The 15,979-nt window shown below is 48.8% G+C and overlaps 2 protein-coding genes across 2 annotated transcripts; both read right to left on the bottom strand.

Moving 5' to 3' along the window:
- Positions 1–719: 719 nt before the first annotated feature.
- Positions 720–7,438, bottom strand: ETH_00019505 (uncharacterized protein; the record flags this gene model as incomplete). Its single annotated transcript, XM_013375761.1, has 8 exons — positions 720–959; positions 1,604–1,746; positions 2,117–2,161; positions 2,795–3,047; positions 3,205–3,414; positions 3,627–3,748; positions 3,994–5,467; positions 7,040–7,438. The coding sequence occupies 8 exons, from the start codon at positions 7,436–7,438 to the stop codon at positions 720–722; spliced, it is 2,886 nt and encodes a 961-aa protein (XP_013231215.1).
- Positions 7,439–9,363: 1,925 nt separating this feature from the next.
- ETH_00019500 (uncharacterized protein) lies at positions 9,364–15,295 on the bottom strand (the record flags this gene model as incomplete). The annotated part of the gene is made up of 13 exons (XM_013375760.1): positions 9,364–9,425; positions 9,641–9,701; positions 9,836–10,013; positions 10,386–10,464; positions 10,614–10,789; positions 11,125–11,264; positions 12,514–12,601; positions 12,929–13,016; positions 13,142–13,272; positions 13,577–13,629; positions 13,951–14,084; positions 14,201–14,294; positions 14,432–15,295. The coding sequence occupies 13 exons, from the start codon at positions 15,293–15,295 to the stop codon at positions 9,364–9,366; spliced, it is 2,148 nt and encodes a 715-aa protein (XP_013231214.1).
- Positions 15,296–15,979: the final 684 nt, after the last annotated feature.

Here is a 15,979-nt window from a genome sequence, read left to right as displayed (position 1 = left end):
CTACGTGCACAACCCGAGTGCGATCTCTCTCCTGAAAGCCCTTCGGGGAGAAAGGCGGGGAGCAGGTAACGCACAACTACTAATCATTTTGCTGTCGAATACAAATACATACATCTCATGATGTCACTGTGTCGTCTCCATGCCGCCGTGCAAAAGCCTACAGCTCACTGCACATGCATGAGGATACAAGTTCTACGTTTTTCCTTAATTGTGTTTGGGTGTTCTGCACTTATATTTTGAGGAACGCACCTCTAAACTCCCGTATGAATGTGTATCTATGCTGATTAGATGAAGTATGGATGTATGAGCATGGATCGGTAAACGTCTATGAAGGGGGATGCGCATTGGTATTCTCGTATATTTTTGCCTGGAAATCAAGATGGAAGCGTGCAGGTACACAGATATGTATGTACATGTAGGCTTATGGAGATGCATACGGTACATTTATATAAAGTGCATGCACACTTGCTTGGAGCTCCCCACATATGCGAACAAGCCCATTGATCTGATCTTCTCTGGACAGTATCATTGGTGCTTTCCCTTTTGCCCTGATCCGCATCGCCTGGGTGACCTCTTGTAGCTCTTCAGAAAACTCAGGCGGCGATGCAGCTCACCAGTCGTCGCCCTTATCTCCCTTTCTACGTTTGTTTGGAGAGCAAAGCGACAGCGAGGGGCAAAATGAGCAGGACAAAAATGACGGCACTATCACTAGATTCTTCTCAGGCCCACATCGAGCTGGACTCGATGACAGGCTGCTCTCTGTCCTTGGCGGTGGCACTGGAATCCTCCCCTGTTTGATCGAACACTTCTGGGGCCCTTTCTGCCTTCAGAAGGTGTTGCTTGTCTTCGCGTGGCTCCTCCTCCAGCATCTTGTTGTCTTTCTGCATGCGCCAAAGTATGAAGAACAGCAGGCCCAGGAGCACTGCACACAGCTGGCCAATAAAACGCAGCATTGCAGCCTGAGCGGAAAACACACAAATACAGCTGCACACAGGTACAAACGTAGTAGTAGTCTCGCACAGGGAGACAAGGCAGACCCACTGGCAATGCAAGGACAGAAGCAAAAAACTACTTTACAGAGATAGCGCTTGAAAGCTAGAATGACACAAGGGCTCATCAAAATTTCATCCGTGCAACTTAGCACGCAAGTTGACGAAGACGAGGAAAGCGATGACGGCAAATGACGCGCGCTTAGAGCTACATCTTCAAAGTGTGAGAGGGTTTGCCAGCATAAAAACGAGCACAAAACGAAACGCGAGGACTGCCCCCAAAAAAGAAAGAATAGGCATAAACGCAGGTAAAGCAGTCACAGAGATCAATACCGTGCATACAGGACAAAAGAAACGAGCAGCCAGGCCTTCAGAACAACACGAGCTACAAGCACAAACAGGACTGGGATACCTGTGTGCTTGTTTGTGTCTTTCAGGACAATGCATGCAACAGACACAAAAAAGGCAGCGACACCTGTGCATTTTGGTGCCTTGCCGTATCCATCTACAGATCCTGTCCTCTGCAGCTAGCTTGGTACTGCCTGTCTCTCGTAAGGTGTATCTGCTAGCTCCATGCGCTTTTTTCATCCCCTGTTTTCTGTGTTTTATCTCACATTCCAAACTGCATCTACGCCTTCGTAGCAGCCGAAGTATGTAGTTTGTATCATCCCTTCTCTCACAAAGGAACAGCTCAGAGCGTCCGAGAGATTTTTCAGCACCTTCTGCATGAGGGCAAAAAGTGCGTTGACGTAGTCGACTTCGAATGAACAGGCAAAGAAAGACAGCAGGCAAAGTGCTACATCCATGAGCCCCTTACCTTCAACCCTACGGCCTGTGCACTCAACGCTGAAGGAAAGCTCCGCGCTGAAACTCTCAAGCTTCAGGCATGCACATGCGGTAGTCTACGTAACATCCCAGTAGCTACGGAGCAGGAGAAACTGTTGGGGTGTGCGCAGAGCAACACAGGTTATTGAACGCAGACACAGAAGAAGAGAGAGAGGAAGGAACGAGGCACTGAAACATACAAAGAGTTAGAAGCACAAGACTGGCACACGCGATGAAAATATGGTAGCACGCAAAGCCACGAGGTGGGAACTGGGCAATGGAGTAGAGGACAAGATGCTTACTAGTGTGTGAGGAAGCGAACTGTATCGTCTGATTGAAAGAACGGCCTGACAAGACAATAATTGAGTCGCAGTGCAACTGTTTCTATGAACCTATTAGCCTGTGCCTCTGTGCAACTGTGGTGTCTTCGTCTCTTTATGGGTGTGCGAATGTCCGAAGCTGTTTGTTAATGCATGCATATCTGTGATTGCGCCTGCTTTTCATCGCTGTCACTGTTCGTCAGCTTCTGTGTCTGCCTGCGTGACCGCTCGTCACTTATTGTATTTGGCTATTTGGCTGCCTCGATTCGTCCGGTATCCCACACGGAACACACAATATAGGAACCTTACTCCTTCAACCCCCTGTTACCAGTGTCATTGTTGCTGCTGCTCATGGTGCTTCTGTCACCGATGCTGCTGCTACTGGTGCTGCTTCTGCTGCTGCAGCAGCTTTTGCTTTTGTGTTGTTGCTCGTGCTCTCGCTGTTTGCACAGCCGTCTATGATGCTGCTGCCTTCTTTGCTGCTTTTTTGTGCTGGTTTTCCCGCTGCGCTTCCAACAGTATCTGTTGCTGATGCTGCTGCTGTCTTTTGCACACTTTGCATGAGAAGAGTTGCTGGCCGAGTGCAGTCGGTCTTTGTGCGTCTTTATTTGATAGGACGTACGTGCTATGATGAGAGATGCTGTGCGGCTTTTTACTTACTAGAGACGGTAAGATAGTAAGAAGACTGCTCGATGATATTCCAAGAGCCAAGCTTGGGCTGGCCGAACATCTCGTCGCCCGTGCAGTTGCCGCGCTTGGTTTGCCCGTCGCTTGAATAGCGGTAACAGGGCATAATTTCGTCTAATAACTGTAGCTTTTGTTTGCACAGCAGCACGGCATTGCGCATCTGCTGCGCATACGCAGCTGACTTTGTTTGGTAGTCCTTATCCTTCGCTTCAAGTAGCTCCGATTGCTGCAGACCCAAAACATAAAACGGAAAAGCCCCGAACCCCAGTTAAGTGTTAGGGAGGAATTTCTTATGTGTTTCATTCGTGTCTGTTGAAAAATCGTCGGTTTAGGTCTTGTCTCCTAGGTTTCTCTGCTTTTTGCGAGAGTCGCACAAGTTTCACCTTTTTCGCTTGTATTCCTTTTACCCATTTCTTAAAGCTTTCATCGTTTTCATCAGGGTACTGCGCAGTGATGGTCAGCGTAGTGCTCAGTTGTTTATAGCCCTCCAACGCCGCGGGGGCCAACATGGCACTGATGTCCGCCAAGCCGTACACTTTCTGTTGAACTCCCTTGAGATTAGTTATTGTGCGTGTACTTATATTAACTCCACTCTGAGAAGCATATACAGGCCCTCACAAAGCCTCAGAGCTCAGGGTTTAGCGATCAAGAGGCTGCAGGAAAGGTGAATATACGTCTCGGACCTCAAGAAGCAACCATGAGAAGTGCTAAATCCTGGCAGACCCACGAATACTCAGAACGCAAACTAGTTGTAGCGACAGCAAACAGAAGCAACTGCAGCAGCCCTGGCAAAAAAAGTGCCCACGCTGAGGACTTCTGGGAATGTGTCAAGCAGAGGCTTCAAGTTGGGATCCTTCTCCATGAGGTCCGTATCATAAACGACCAAATAGCCGAACTCGTTAACCCACTTCTGGATCTGCTCAATTTCTGCGGCAAACAGAACCAAAACTAAACCAAAGCCTCTTGCCCTGAAAAGCATGCTGAGTTTGAAATGCAGAGAGCGAAATCTTAAAGAGTCTTGACCTTATAAATTAAGCTCCGAACCACGGCCTGAAGGTGTAAACTAGCACCGACTGCTGACTATAAGCATATCGGCCTTCGCTTTTCGATTGTAGATCCTAAGCCAATGTGCTTGCGCATCGAGTAGCGAACAGATATTGATCCCTGCTCACGGGTGACGACTTCGAAGGTTTGGTACCGGGGTAGGGCGTTGATGAGGGCCTGGTGGGAGTTATTTAGCTGGACCTGAGCTTCAGTGATGAGGAAATCTTGACCTGCTGCCTCAAGAAAGTTATAGTTCTCGTGACGGGCGCACTCCTTGATGATGGAGCCAGACTCGCCTACGACGGAGACCGAGAAGCGGTCTATCTGGCTGTTGTCTACGCTGTGTATCTCTTCATCATACACACCGTGCCTTACATCTTCACTCCACAGAGTTTTTGACCCTACACTGCACAGCGGCGCCCCCACGGAATATGCGACAAAGAGAGCTCCGGTAGTGATGAGTCCAAGCGAAACAAACAGCAGGATGATACCCCAGGAGAGGCCGCTTGCGGTAACGCTCCGACGGCCGTGAGTGGTGAAAAAGAAAGCCAGAGCCACTACTGCGCAAACGATGCCGATAAGCAGCATTGCCGCTTCTGTCCAGATCAAAAACGGGGCCAATGCAGCCACAGGAGAAGCGACGTCACAGACCTCCACGGCCATCTGCTGCATACGCGAGGTGCCTGACTCGAGGCCATGCAGGTCCACAGCTTTTGTGAGGTCCAGGGATGGCAGGGGAGCTGCTGCCAGGGCTGAATCGACAGCGCTAGTGAGGCTATTTACGCCAGAGATAAATGGGTCATAAAGGTTGTCGCCATATTTGCTGACGGCTTCAGCAAAAAGGCTCTTCATGTAGTGTTTCTGTGCTGCATTTTGAAAACTTTTGATGTTGAACTGAAAGGCAGAGTTTGATTCATCAATTACCTCCAGTTTGTCCTCTACAGTGTCTTCCGTTCCTAGTTTTCCTTTGATTAGGGTTGCCAGGTTGTATTTGCTATCCGCCGACAGCAGTTGCTTCACGCCCTCCGCTGCCGCCCACAGAGATCGGACACCGAGGAATGAGCCCTTGCCTGCTAATAGAATTTTGGTCAGAAGGGGCGTAGAGCGGTCGCCACTGCTTTTACCCTCCCCTTGTAGTTCCGGGTCTCCCCACTCGGCGGTTTCCACAAGTTCCAGGGCTGAGCAGCTGGAAGCTCCCATGGCGTTAATGGATTCATGCACGGCCATTTGGCCGTGGATAAGCATGTACACTGAACAGGTGGCAAGAATGACCCCCAATATCAGGACCACGAGGCTGTGACCAGCCTTGAAGGTGATATGCTTGCGGGGCCAGCAGCAGCACACCCAGCGGCAGCGTGCGCAACAGCTTTGTGGCACTAAGAGCAGCAACCAAAGCAGCAGCACTAATACGCCAATCAAAACACAGCTGAAGGGCAACGGCCTGAAGAATATGGCCCACACAGCAGCAGCAATGTCTTCTGAGTCGTTTGAGTCTAAGGCCTCCTGAAAATCCTCCAGTTCCTCTTCCTCAAGTGCTTCGTCCATGTCCTTTCGCTGCTGCAGCCGACGCACCATTACGTCTTCAGACAACCCACTTGAGATCTGCTCAACATGGACAAAAACATACACGAAAAGCAACACGCACACGCATCCACATGCACCCACATAAAGACATTTGCACACACACAGAGTGCCCCACCCACTCAAAAGCACCCACAACCACAACCTTCCCCAGCACACCCCCTCCTTTTCCACCCCCACCCCTCCACACAGACACAAACAGAAACGCACATATACACACACATACACACACATACACACACATACACACACACATACACACACACATACACACACACATACACACACACAGACATACACACATATACATACACACATATACATACACACATATACATACACACATATACATACACACATATACATACACACATATACATACACACATATACATACATACATATACATACACACATAGTACATACACACATATACATACATACGTATACATACATACATATACATACATACATATACATACATACATATACATACATACATATACATACATACATATACATACATACATATACATACATACATATACATACATACATATACATACATACATATACATACATACATATACATACATTACATACATTACATACATTACATACATTACATACATTACATACATTACATACATTACATACATTACATACATTACATACATTACATACATTACATACATTACATACATTACATACATTACATACATTACATACATTACATACATTACATACATTACATACATTACATACATTACATACATTACATACATTACATACATTACATACATTACATACATTACATACATTACATACATTACATACATTACATACATTACATACATTACATACATACATACATACATACATACATACATACATACATACATACATACATACATACATACATACATACATACATACGTACACATATACACACTATCTGACTCCTTCGTGATTTTCGTCCCAAATGCTCATCTTTTGGAGTGAAGGCACATTTAGAGAAGCATGTAACACGTAACAGGAGAGACCAATCGCCCCAGGAGCCGGGTTTGTTCGGTCAACGCAAGTAAAGACACATGAACGCACGCGTAGTACAGCACCCTGCCGTGAAAAACATGTTTTTCTCCTGAAGGCACTAGTTACCGCCTCGCTTCTGGTAAGGGAAATTATGTATTTCTCAAACGCATTGGGACATTTACTTCAGTAAATTTGTGTTCATGCATAGATGTAGGTGATTCTTTTAAGTGCATGCGTGCAGGCGTATTCACACACGTGTAAAAGCCCCAGAAAGTGTAGGCATGCGGGCATGCAAACGAACATGCATACCTGTCGAAATCATAGAAGCCTGTTGGAAGACATGAATCTACAAATATGCTCATGCACGCTTTCAAAAAATATTCACGCAGCTCAAGGTAGCTGTGGAACAAGAAAATAGACGCAGATACACTGAGAATGCAGCGTCACATGCAAAATCATTTAAACTCCCACACTCATCCACAAACAAGAACAGGAACACGCAACGGAGGCAGTGCTCCCAGCTGAGCGCACTGAAGAGATGTTGGGGTGCAGAAGTCCTTACCGTATTTGTCTCCGGGTCCGTCCAGGGCTTGCAAATGCCTGTGGCCTTGTGCACTGCGAGAGCATCTTTGAAGTCATCCGAGTACGGCAGTTGCAGAGACACCCCGGCAGCAGCGCGATCAAGGGCTTCCTTCACGTCGGCCATGGCCTCTGAAGTAGCGCTACTGCTGCTTGTCCTGTCGCCATAGCTAAGATCTGCAGCGCTCACTGGCTCTGAGGAGACTTGAACCGCTTGTGTGTGACGATGCCCATCCGCCCCGCCTGGGACGCTGAGGTTAGGGGCTTCATTGGACCTAAGGGCTTCTCCTGACAGGCAACAAAAGGTAGCTAGTACAAAAAGCAAGACAGAGAGGGCCGTAAGCCTTTGATGGCGAATGCGGGGTGGCGGTGAGGAACGCATGTTCTTTGAGGGATCGAGCGGCTGCAGGCGGTAGGGGTCCTGCTACTCAGGTCTCCTAGAAGTACGAAAATGAGAATAAAAAAAACAATTATCTGGGGGTTACACTGAAAATGACAAAGCAGAGGCAGTGTCACATTCCCCAAACTTCAAATATACACGTGCGAATATTACCTGCTGTGTGTGAGTGGCACTGGGACTAGGAAGAAAGTTTCAATGTAAAAGGGATGGAAACTAGCACCTGAACGGATTGAATTGCTTTCAAAGAATACCAAAAACAAACTGTGACGTAGTAAACACAAACGCCGGGAAGAGCTGGGGTAAAACAAAACAATCACAAGGGCGGTCGGAGGGTCCCCTCAAGCATCAGCGATTGTCTGCCACGCGGTGAGCGCAGGCTGTGCGCGGCTTGTGCGTTGAAACAGCAACATTTATTTTCTGCCGAAACAAAGTAAATAATGCTCTTATTGAGTGCGGCTTCCTATAAATATGGCTTGTGTGAACCGCTGCTATTAGGCAGACACCTAGTTGCGTTCCAGTCCTGGCTAGCCAGAGTTGGAGCACTCAGGACGGTGTCCACAGGACGAACCTTTCGCCAAATACAAACAAACTTTTAAGTAGATTTGCTTTTTTGCATTGGAATTGCTCCATCTGTGATATCCCACAACTCGTGGCAGGAGCACTGGAGACACTGAAAGCAGGCAAGACAAAATCACAAGGCGCTCACGTGCGCCCACGCACACAATAGTGTTTCCCTTGTTGATCTCCAGCTAGAAGCACGGTGTGGGAATGCTCTGCCACCTGAGGCCTGATGTGCCTGAGAGAGCAATATGGCAGGAGGATAACTCCACAGGGCAGATCCCTAGTTCCTCCGGAGGCGGAACTCTGCTATCATGGCAGACCAGAGGGACCAAGTTTGCAGTCACGGGGGTTAGCTGCAGCTAGCCAGTAAAGTGCAGCGGATACAGGTGGGATGAGGTGGCCAGCGACTCACCTAGTTGCGTCTGGCGGAGGGTAGCCAGATTTACTTTGGACAGTAAGACCGAGAAGGCACTCGAAATAAAACCTAAGTCGACAAGTAAAAAGTTGCATCCTAGAGACGTCTCCAGTTGCCGCATGGCGAGTAAAACTCAAGAGATGATGTATTTTGAAGTGTAGCCCTCGCTGCATTTGAATTGTGTGTGGACCCTCCCCGTTCCCGTGGACTCGAAGCTTTTCGTACTGCAGGTTAGTTTGTCGTTCTGCCTTTTCAGGCAGCTCTAAGTATCTACCAGTGCGATACTGAGCAATACTAAGCCGAATGCGTCCACAGCTCCTACTAAGTGGCATCACGGTTTAAGGCTTCAGCGCTAGGCTCATACGTATTCGCACGCTGTTTCGGGTCCACAGGCCGGATAGAAACTTAAATAAATGGGTACAGAAAGCAAATTAGCACGTGGCGTCAATAATTGCGCCAAGAAAAGCTGTAACTGTCTTCTTCCATCAACTAATTCGTCTACTTCAGGGATAGAATTTCAACTGGTTTCAGGAGTGAGAAATAAACAGAGCTCACAAGAGGCCATGCCTAAAAGAAACATACTAAATCCTCGCCACGAACGCTGTCTCCGGGTAGCAGCGAAAAAATGGTCTCTTCGGCATTTGCAAGAACGCCCTTCGCAAGCTGCCAGAATAGCAGTACTGGCAGGCAAAGGTAAGCGTTCTTATTCATTTCTACATCGGAAAGGCAGCCAATTAGGCGCCGGCGCTCGGCCTGTAGCTGGATTATCCAGGAACAAATAATAGCACTACCCCTCCTCTCAATTTTGCATTGTCATGCTGCGGTTAAAGTGCATGTTTCGAAGCCTTCAGAGACCTAAATCCTTCCGCAGAAGCTGAAGCCCCGTAGAGGGTAACCCTGAAAAGATACAGATGTAGGCGAAAGGGGGAAGTCAATCAGTGTTGGTAAAGAAAAACTCACTGACGAAGGCTGAGGTGAAGCCAGAGGCATCGGCTGAAACACAAGCGCACTCGAAGAAAAGAACAATATGAACAAGGGTGGAGCAAGTTTAAAAGCAATAGCAGTCCAAAAGTAAGTAGCACATAGAAGAAAAGATACAGCATTTTTCAGGCTTCCACGTGTAGACACCGAGAACCAAAAGTGTCCTGGAGGCGTCATGCCTGCATTTCATAACGTAAAGCCCGAACAGTGATCCTTTGATTGCGCACCTGACTTTGCGAGTGATGCCTCCGCGGCGCTTAGTGTCTTCTCGTCCAGCCGCCCTCTCACCTGTGGTGACAAGAGGGTGCATGCACGTTTGTCTGGTTTCAAAATGCACGCTCTATGGGTCTATCTTTATTGTCTACCGCTAAACTCCTTGCATGCTACTCTCGGTCGATCCATTCTCTCTTGAGCTGCCTTACTTCTGCTTCCATATCCGTCTGTTTCGTCTCCGCAGCCGTCTTGAGAATTCGCGCGACAACGAACACTCCCTTTGTCTCCAAGGCAGAGGATAGGCGAGACTCAAAGGTGGACCAAGCACGCGACAATACCGCTGGACTTCCTGACTTAATCAGGCCACAGGCGGCCCGCTGAGATGCTCTGCAGATGTATAGAATAGAACGGGACAACAGCTTATTCTTACGCAAAGTACGTGAAACCTGTAGGAAGGCGTTTGAATGCGCCTTATTGTCGCATGTGCTGTGTCCTGCTCTTCCTTCCTCTACCGCTACAGTCTGCGTCAGTTCGTCATTCTGCCCGTTCCTTCTGTTTGTATCAATCGTCATTCTCTCCTGTGCTTCCCCTCGATTTCTCTTTCGCAGTCTCTCCGCGTGGCTCACTTTCTTGCCCACTACTTTGTTTTTCTCTCTCCGCCTCTGTCTGTGCTTGCACAAGTTTGATAGCCCGCTACGCAGCCTTATAAACTTTGTCGCTCAGCTAGGCAACAGTGGCTGTGCGTGCAAATCGACTTACGGATTGTTAAGTAGCTCTGGTGTCTCCCTCTCGAGATCAGCTCCGAGGGCATCTATTGCCTTGAGCGCCGCTGTCTCTCCTGTGGGTAGTCGTGAAAACAGAAGGAACTAAACAAGTTGGCTGGATAGCTTCCAGCGAATAGAACAGGGAGGACATAGTCTCAAGGCGTCTCTAGAAGCGCCAAGACTCCCAGCAGCCCTGTCTTCTGTATTGTCTGTCGCCCCTTACCTTCAGGGAGAGACGAAAACAGCAATAAGACTTTCGAGGCGCAATTGTCTCGCAGAAGATCCCCTACCACACGCTGGCCTTCTGTTGCCGCCACTGGGATGGATTCAAATGCAGCACAAAGGGCAGATGTAATAGTTGGCCGCAGCTCCGATAACCGCTGAGAGAGCGACTTGAGGCTGCAGTAAAATGGCAATCCAAAAAATGCGAGTTACACGGTAATGGAAAGAAAGTAAGAAACGGCGAAGATGGATTGGGATATCTGGCGCCATGTCTGTGGTGTAAAAGACACTATGCAGGCAGACACAGTGATTCCCCCAGCTGACAAAAAAGCAACACGAAAAGGGGCACACCTGCACACAGATGGGTGCAAAGTAGAAGGCATGGTAATGCAAATGCAACTGCAACGGATAAAAGCAGTTATGCGAAAGAAGCAACGGCAGTAGCAACAAATGAAACGCATTGTCAGAGAAAGGCCTGGTGTTATGCGCTTTTATTGCTAGGGGGAACATACCTGGTGGGCGAGGGTAGCGACAGAAGGGCCTGGTAGTGCGTTGGCAGCTGCCTGCACACACCATCTTGTTGCAGTAGCTGGAGCAGCAACAGGTGCCCGTAGGGGTCGAACGCCAAATCAAGGGACTTTGGCAGAATCTCCTGAAGCGATTAACATGAATGAATCACAAGAGACACCCAGCGAATCAAGTCTGCTCACTTGGATCACAGCCCTATGCCCCGCCCTTTGTTTCCTGTGCTCTGCGCACTGAGCGCCATACACTGACAGACACGGCAACTACGCAGCTATGCAAAACTTGACACCATTAACCTCTCGTATACGTACATACCACATGTACAAGTCTATACATATCCATATCGTATGCGCAAACATGATTATATTCGCAGGCAAGCCCTTGTAGATATTTGTAAATGCACGCGTTCTTTTGTGTGCAATTGTACTCATCAAAGTATGTACATGTGGTAATAAACGCGCATGTAGGGCGTTAGCTACGTCGGATTATCTGCAGCTAGTGTACAGGAATGCTCATGTGGGCATACGGCGTCCTGTAGTAGGAGAGAGGCGCATGCAATGAATACATGTAATATTGCAAAGGACGGTTGTGCGCTTGTGCGCGTGAGTACCCATCTGCGAATGCGTGTACAAGCAGGCACATGCGGGCCTAATACGCCTTTGTGGAAACAAATAGGTGCATGCAATGCATTGAGATACATGAAGGAGCCGTGGCCGTCGATACGCATACAAAAAGCCAAATGCCCGGCAATCCACTGCCCGTTTTAGCCTCTATGCCATACCGACAGAAACAAACCCCCCGCCTCTTTGTATGCTTACAAGCATCCAGCAGTACAGAGGAAGCAACATGTCCAAACAAGCTACACCATATACGTGACACGCATATCAAAAACTGGAGTCACCGACAGATAACTACGTCATCTGAGTAAGTGCAAAAGCACTTGTGCGCCGTTGAAGTACTTATTAAGCTGTCTGCAAATATGTTGAAACCCCTGTCCCTTGTATGCAGCCGTGCCTTGAGAATCTGTTCACTGAGGAGCTTTGTGTCGTCCACCGTTAACAGCAGCCGCAGCAGCAGCACGCAATCAACCGCATTGGTAGCGAACGCCACACAGTGTTGCTTCAAACCCTTAACAAACCCCTTGCGCTCCTTAGCGGTCGCGAAGCCCAACATGCAGCACAGAGCCTGCAGCAACAAACCGAAAATACGCCCTAAGCACTCAGCTCTATACCTTCAGCAGATGAGCTCCATGCCGTGGCAAAGTGAGCACCCAAAAATAAAGAATGCAGTGCGCATGTATGTGTGTCCTCAAGTTGCCCTAGAGAGTAGTTACAAGTCCGAGCTAAATACGGAGCGCCTCTCGCTACGGGCCTCACTTCCACGCCATCCTTGGTTGTGGCCAGGTGCAGGGCGCCTTCGCAGACGGTCTTCCAGATAGCGCTTTGCTGTTCCGCGGAAGCCACGCTGAAAACCGAAGATGACACACAGACTGCAACAGACCGTGACGATAGGACACACACTGCAAGACAGACAAAAACTGAGCAGATCATATCCAACTATACGCGAAAATGCACACACAAACGATAGAAACAAAGACAGGACACGGTTTTCTTTTTGACTGCCATCACACAAACAGAAATATCACAGAAACATAGCCGCTCAATGGTCAATTTCAGGATAAACACGCAACGACTCTGGCGGCTGTAAGAGAGTGCATAGATGGACAGTCTAAACCGACCTAATGCCTACCATTCCCAGATAGTTTGGCTTCAGATTCTTACTCTCTCTCACCTGCAATAACCCTTCAGAATGCGGTGTACGTACGCCTTACTTAGCAGCTCCTTGTCGACAAATTTTTGAATAAAAGTGCTGATCTTCTCTGCAGTACAGGAAAGCAAGAGATGAACAGACACCAGAAAGATGCACATAAGCAAAACACAGACAGCGGCGAGCCGTCTCCTTTCGCAGTGCACGCACACCGGATTGCTGGCGGCAGTATCTTACCAAGGGTCGTGGCCTTCTGTTCTTCCGACAGGAGTCCTGCCACCTGAGCAAACGACGCCGCTTGCAGCACGTTTGGGACAGCCACAAGCAGCGCCGGCTCCAGCAGTAGAGAATTTAGCAGCTTCTGCTGCCTGAAAACTCACAAGAAACATCCCATGCAAGCAATTACCAGAGTCCCAATATCAGAAAACATGCGTGCGCCGCACGCTCTCAGCACCCAGGCTTTCCTATAAAGCTCCACATGTTTATGTGGTGCGCTTAGGAGGCTTTCGGTGGCCTCGTTGGAACATTACAGGGAAGATTGTAGCGGTGGTCCCACGACATCCAGGGGTTCTCAAGTAATTAAGGCTGTAGGTACACCAGGACTTGAGAAATCCATGATAGTGACAGACAGGGGTGAAACTGCAATTTGCGAATCCCTCAGGTGCAGCGTACCCCAGTGCTGTTTTCTGAGAGGTATAAATGTACTCCCAGACGGCTGCACCATGCTGCACAGGAAAAAAACGCTGAGCCGATGAAACGCTCAGTAGGGGACTTTCTGCGGCCCCAGGTTATTAGCCACAAGAAATGCAGAGCAAAGCAGAGGAAGAACTCGGAGGGTAAATAGTAATGGAAGGAAACAGGTAAAAAAGAAAAGGAAACAGGTAAAAAGAAAAGGAAACAGGTAAAAAGCGGGAGTAAGCATCCCGGCAGAACTCAGGAAACAATTGGGAAAAGCATAACTAATGAATTAGAGCAAAACATGATGAAAGAAAGCAAGGCAGCAAGAGATAAATGATGACAAAAATATAGAGAGCCTCGTAGTTCACCTTTGTAAATGCGGTGTCTCTGCGACTGGCCAGCAGTGCTGCGAGCTTCTCCTTTTGTTCCGTAGTGCCGTACAGATACATTTTAATGCATACATGATGAAACGACTTGCACTCGCAGAAGACGGTAAAGTCCTCTGAGCACGCTCAACGCACTGCCAAAACAAACCAGATAAAGCTCCAGCGCATGGACCCTAAACATCAGGATTTTGAACTCATTCGGAATGGCGTGACCAAGCTTTGATAAGCCTACTAGAAAGCAAATCCCACAGGCGCTTGCGGGTGTCTCCCTCAGCATATTTCAAACAAATTTGGGCGAGACGCGCTGTGCAGCTGTGGCGGTCCTTCTGTGGGCGCACACATCATGTAGTGTCGGTACAATGCTCAGTGTACTGACGCTGCAGAACGCGTTAGCAGCACCACGCATCAGCAGGAACAGCTTGGCACTTAAACGCCACGAAAGAATTGGGAAACGCGCACGCACTCGGGAAAGCGGGCCTTCTAAGAAGTTCACGGCACTCTTCACCAAGCTCTTTAAGTCCTTGTTGCGGCGGGGAGCACCAGGTTCACCAGGACTGTCGGAGCTTTCGCTGGCTCCCCCAGGGCCCTCTGCTGTTCTTATGCTGCGCAGTATGTCATTGTAGAGTTGATACGACTCGTGTACAAACACTTTATTCTCAGCTGTTTTGCTGTTGATCACTAGCCTCAGCAGCTTACGACGCTTGCTGCCGCTCAACTGCTGCCGTTGCTGGCTATCGCCGGAGACTCCTTGTGCTTCGTTTTCAGCGCACTCTGAAGGACCAGTTTCAAACGCTTTGTTGGAATTTCCTGCCTTCTTAAAGCACGCAGCAACTGCAGCGTCCGCTGTCTCACCAGGAAGAAGCAGATGCGGAAACTTGTCTAGGATAGCGCGCAACCTCTCCTGCCCATTCACAAGCTTCCGCTTGCGGGGCTCTTCGCCGCTGCGACCACCTTTCAAGGCGCCATCTTTGAGTTGGCCATTTCGGGGCCTTTCCTGAGGCCGTTGGGGACCCTTTGCACCTTTGAAGTCCTTGTTTTCCCTATCTCCGTCAGTGTTCTGTGCCTGAACTTGTTTCTTCGCATGTTTGTTGAATTTGCGCTCAGCCTTCTTGCGCGCAGCTTTGGAACCAGTGTCACTGTCGAGGCCTTTGATATCTGGGCGCTTTGGAAGGAACCCACCTTGTTGCTCTCTTGTTCGTTTCTCCGTTAGCCTTTTTTTGCCTTGGGCTTTCTGGTTCTTCTTTGGTCCTCTCCGCCGTGCCGGTCGAACAGACGGCCTCCCATGGCGCTGGGCCTTCACCTTTCTATTAGCTCGAGGGCCCTTCATTTCTGCAGCTTGCAGTACGAAGGGCAAGCGCGGGAAATCCTCAAGGGTCAGGGGCAAGACCGGTGGCCTCTTGGGGATCTCTCTTCCCCAGTTAGAACCAAACGCCTCTCGTGCACTGTAAAAGGAGCCCGTCAGATATCAGAAGTACAGGGGGCCCGCTGCTGAACGTGCTCTATTGCAGTGGGGCCCCACGCCAATCGATTCCCTGGCTGATGCTCGCAAATCAACGGGGTGGGATCCGCAGAAAACATAAAATTGTAAAATGTAGATATGCATGTGTTATTTTTTATTTAATTCTCAGTTCGTTTGTCCAAATGCTGCCTTACATGCAGGCCAGCTACCTACAAGACGTTGCTAGGGCTTGATGCGCCATTGCCCTCAGAGGTCACTGACCGAGATTTCTAGTTTCTATACTCTGCAGCTCGGTGCAGCAAGATTTCAGTTTGATGTAAGCAGATATAGAGGGCTCAGAAAGGCAGTGGACCTGCCGTGTGAAGCACCGAAACGAAACTAATTTACTGGAGGGATCCCGGCCGTCCTGCTGCCTACTCTTCCACTTTGAAGAAATGCCATAACGGCCTCTAGAGAGTAACAGCAGCAAATACAGGACTATTGCTGGATGAATCATGAGATCCACTGGTCATAACGGCAGAAGGCGCAACAGCTGTAAGCCTTCTACTTGAC

Source organism: Eimeria tenella, genomic scaffold, assembly GCF_000499545.2.
Source record: "Eimeria tenella Houghton genomic scaffold, Eth_scaff3, whole genome shotgun sequence".
NCBI classification, from domain to species: Eukaryota; Apicomplexa; class Conoidasida; order Eucoccidiorida; family Eimeriidae; genus Eimeria; species Eimeria tenella.
This window is presented reverse-complemented; position numbering and strand designations above follow the sequence as displayed.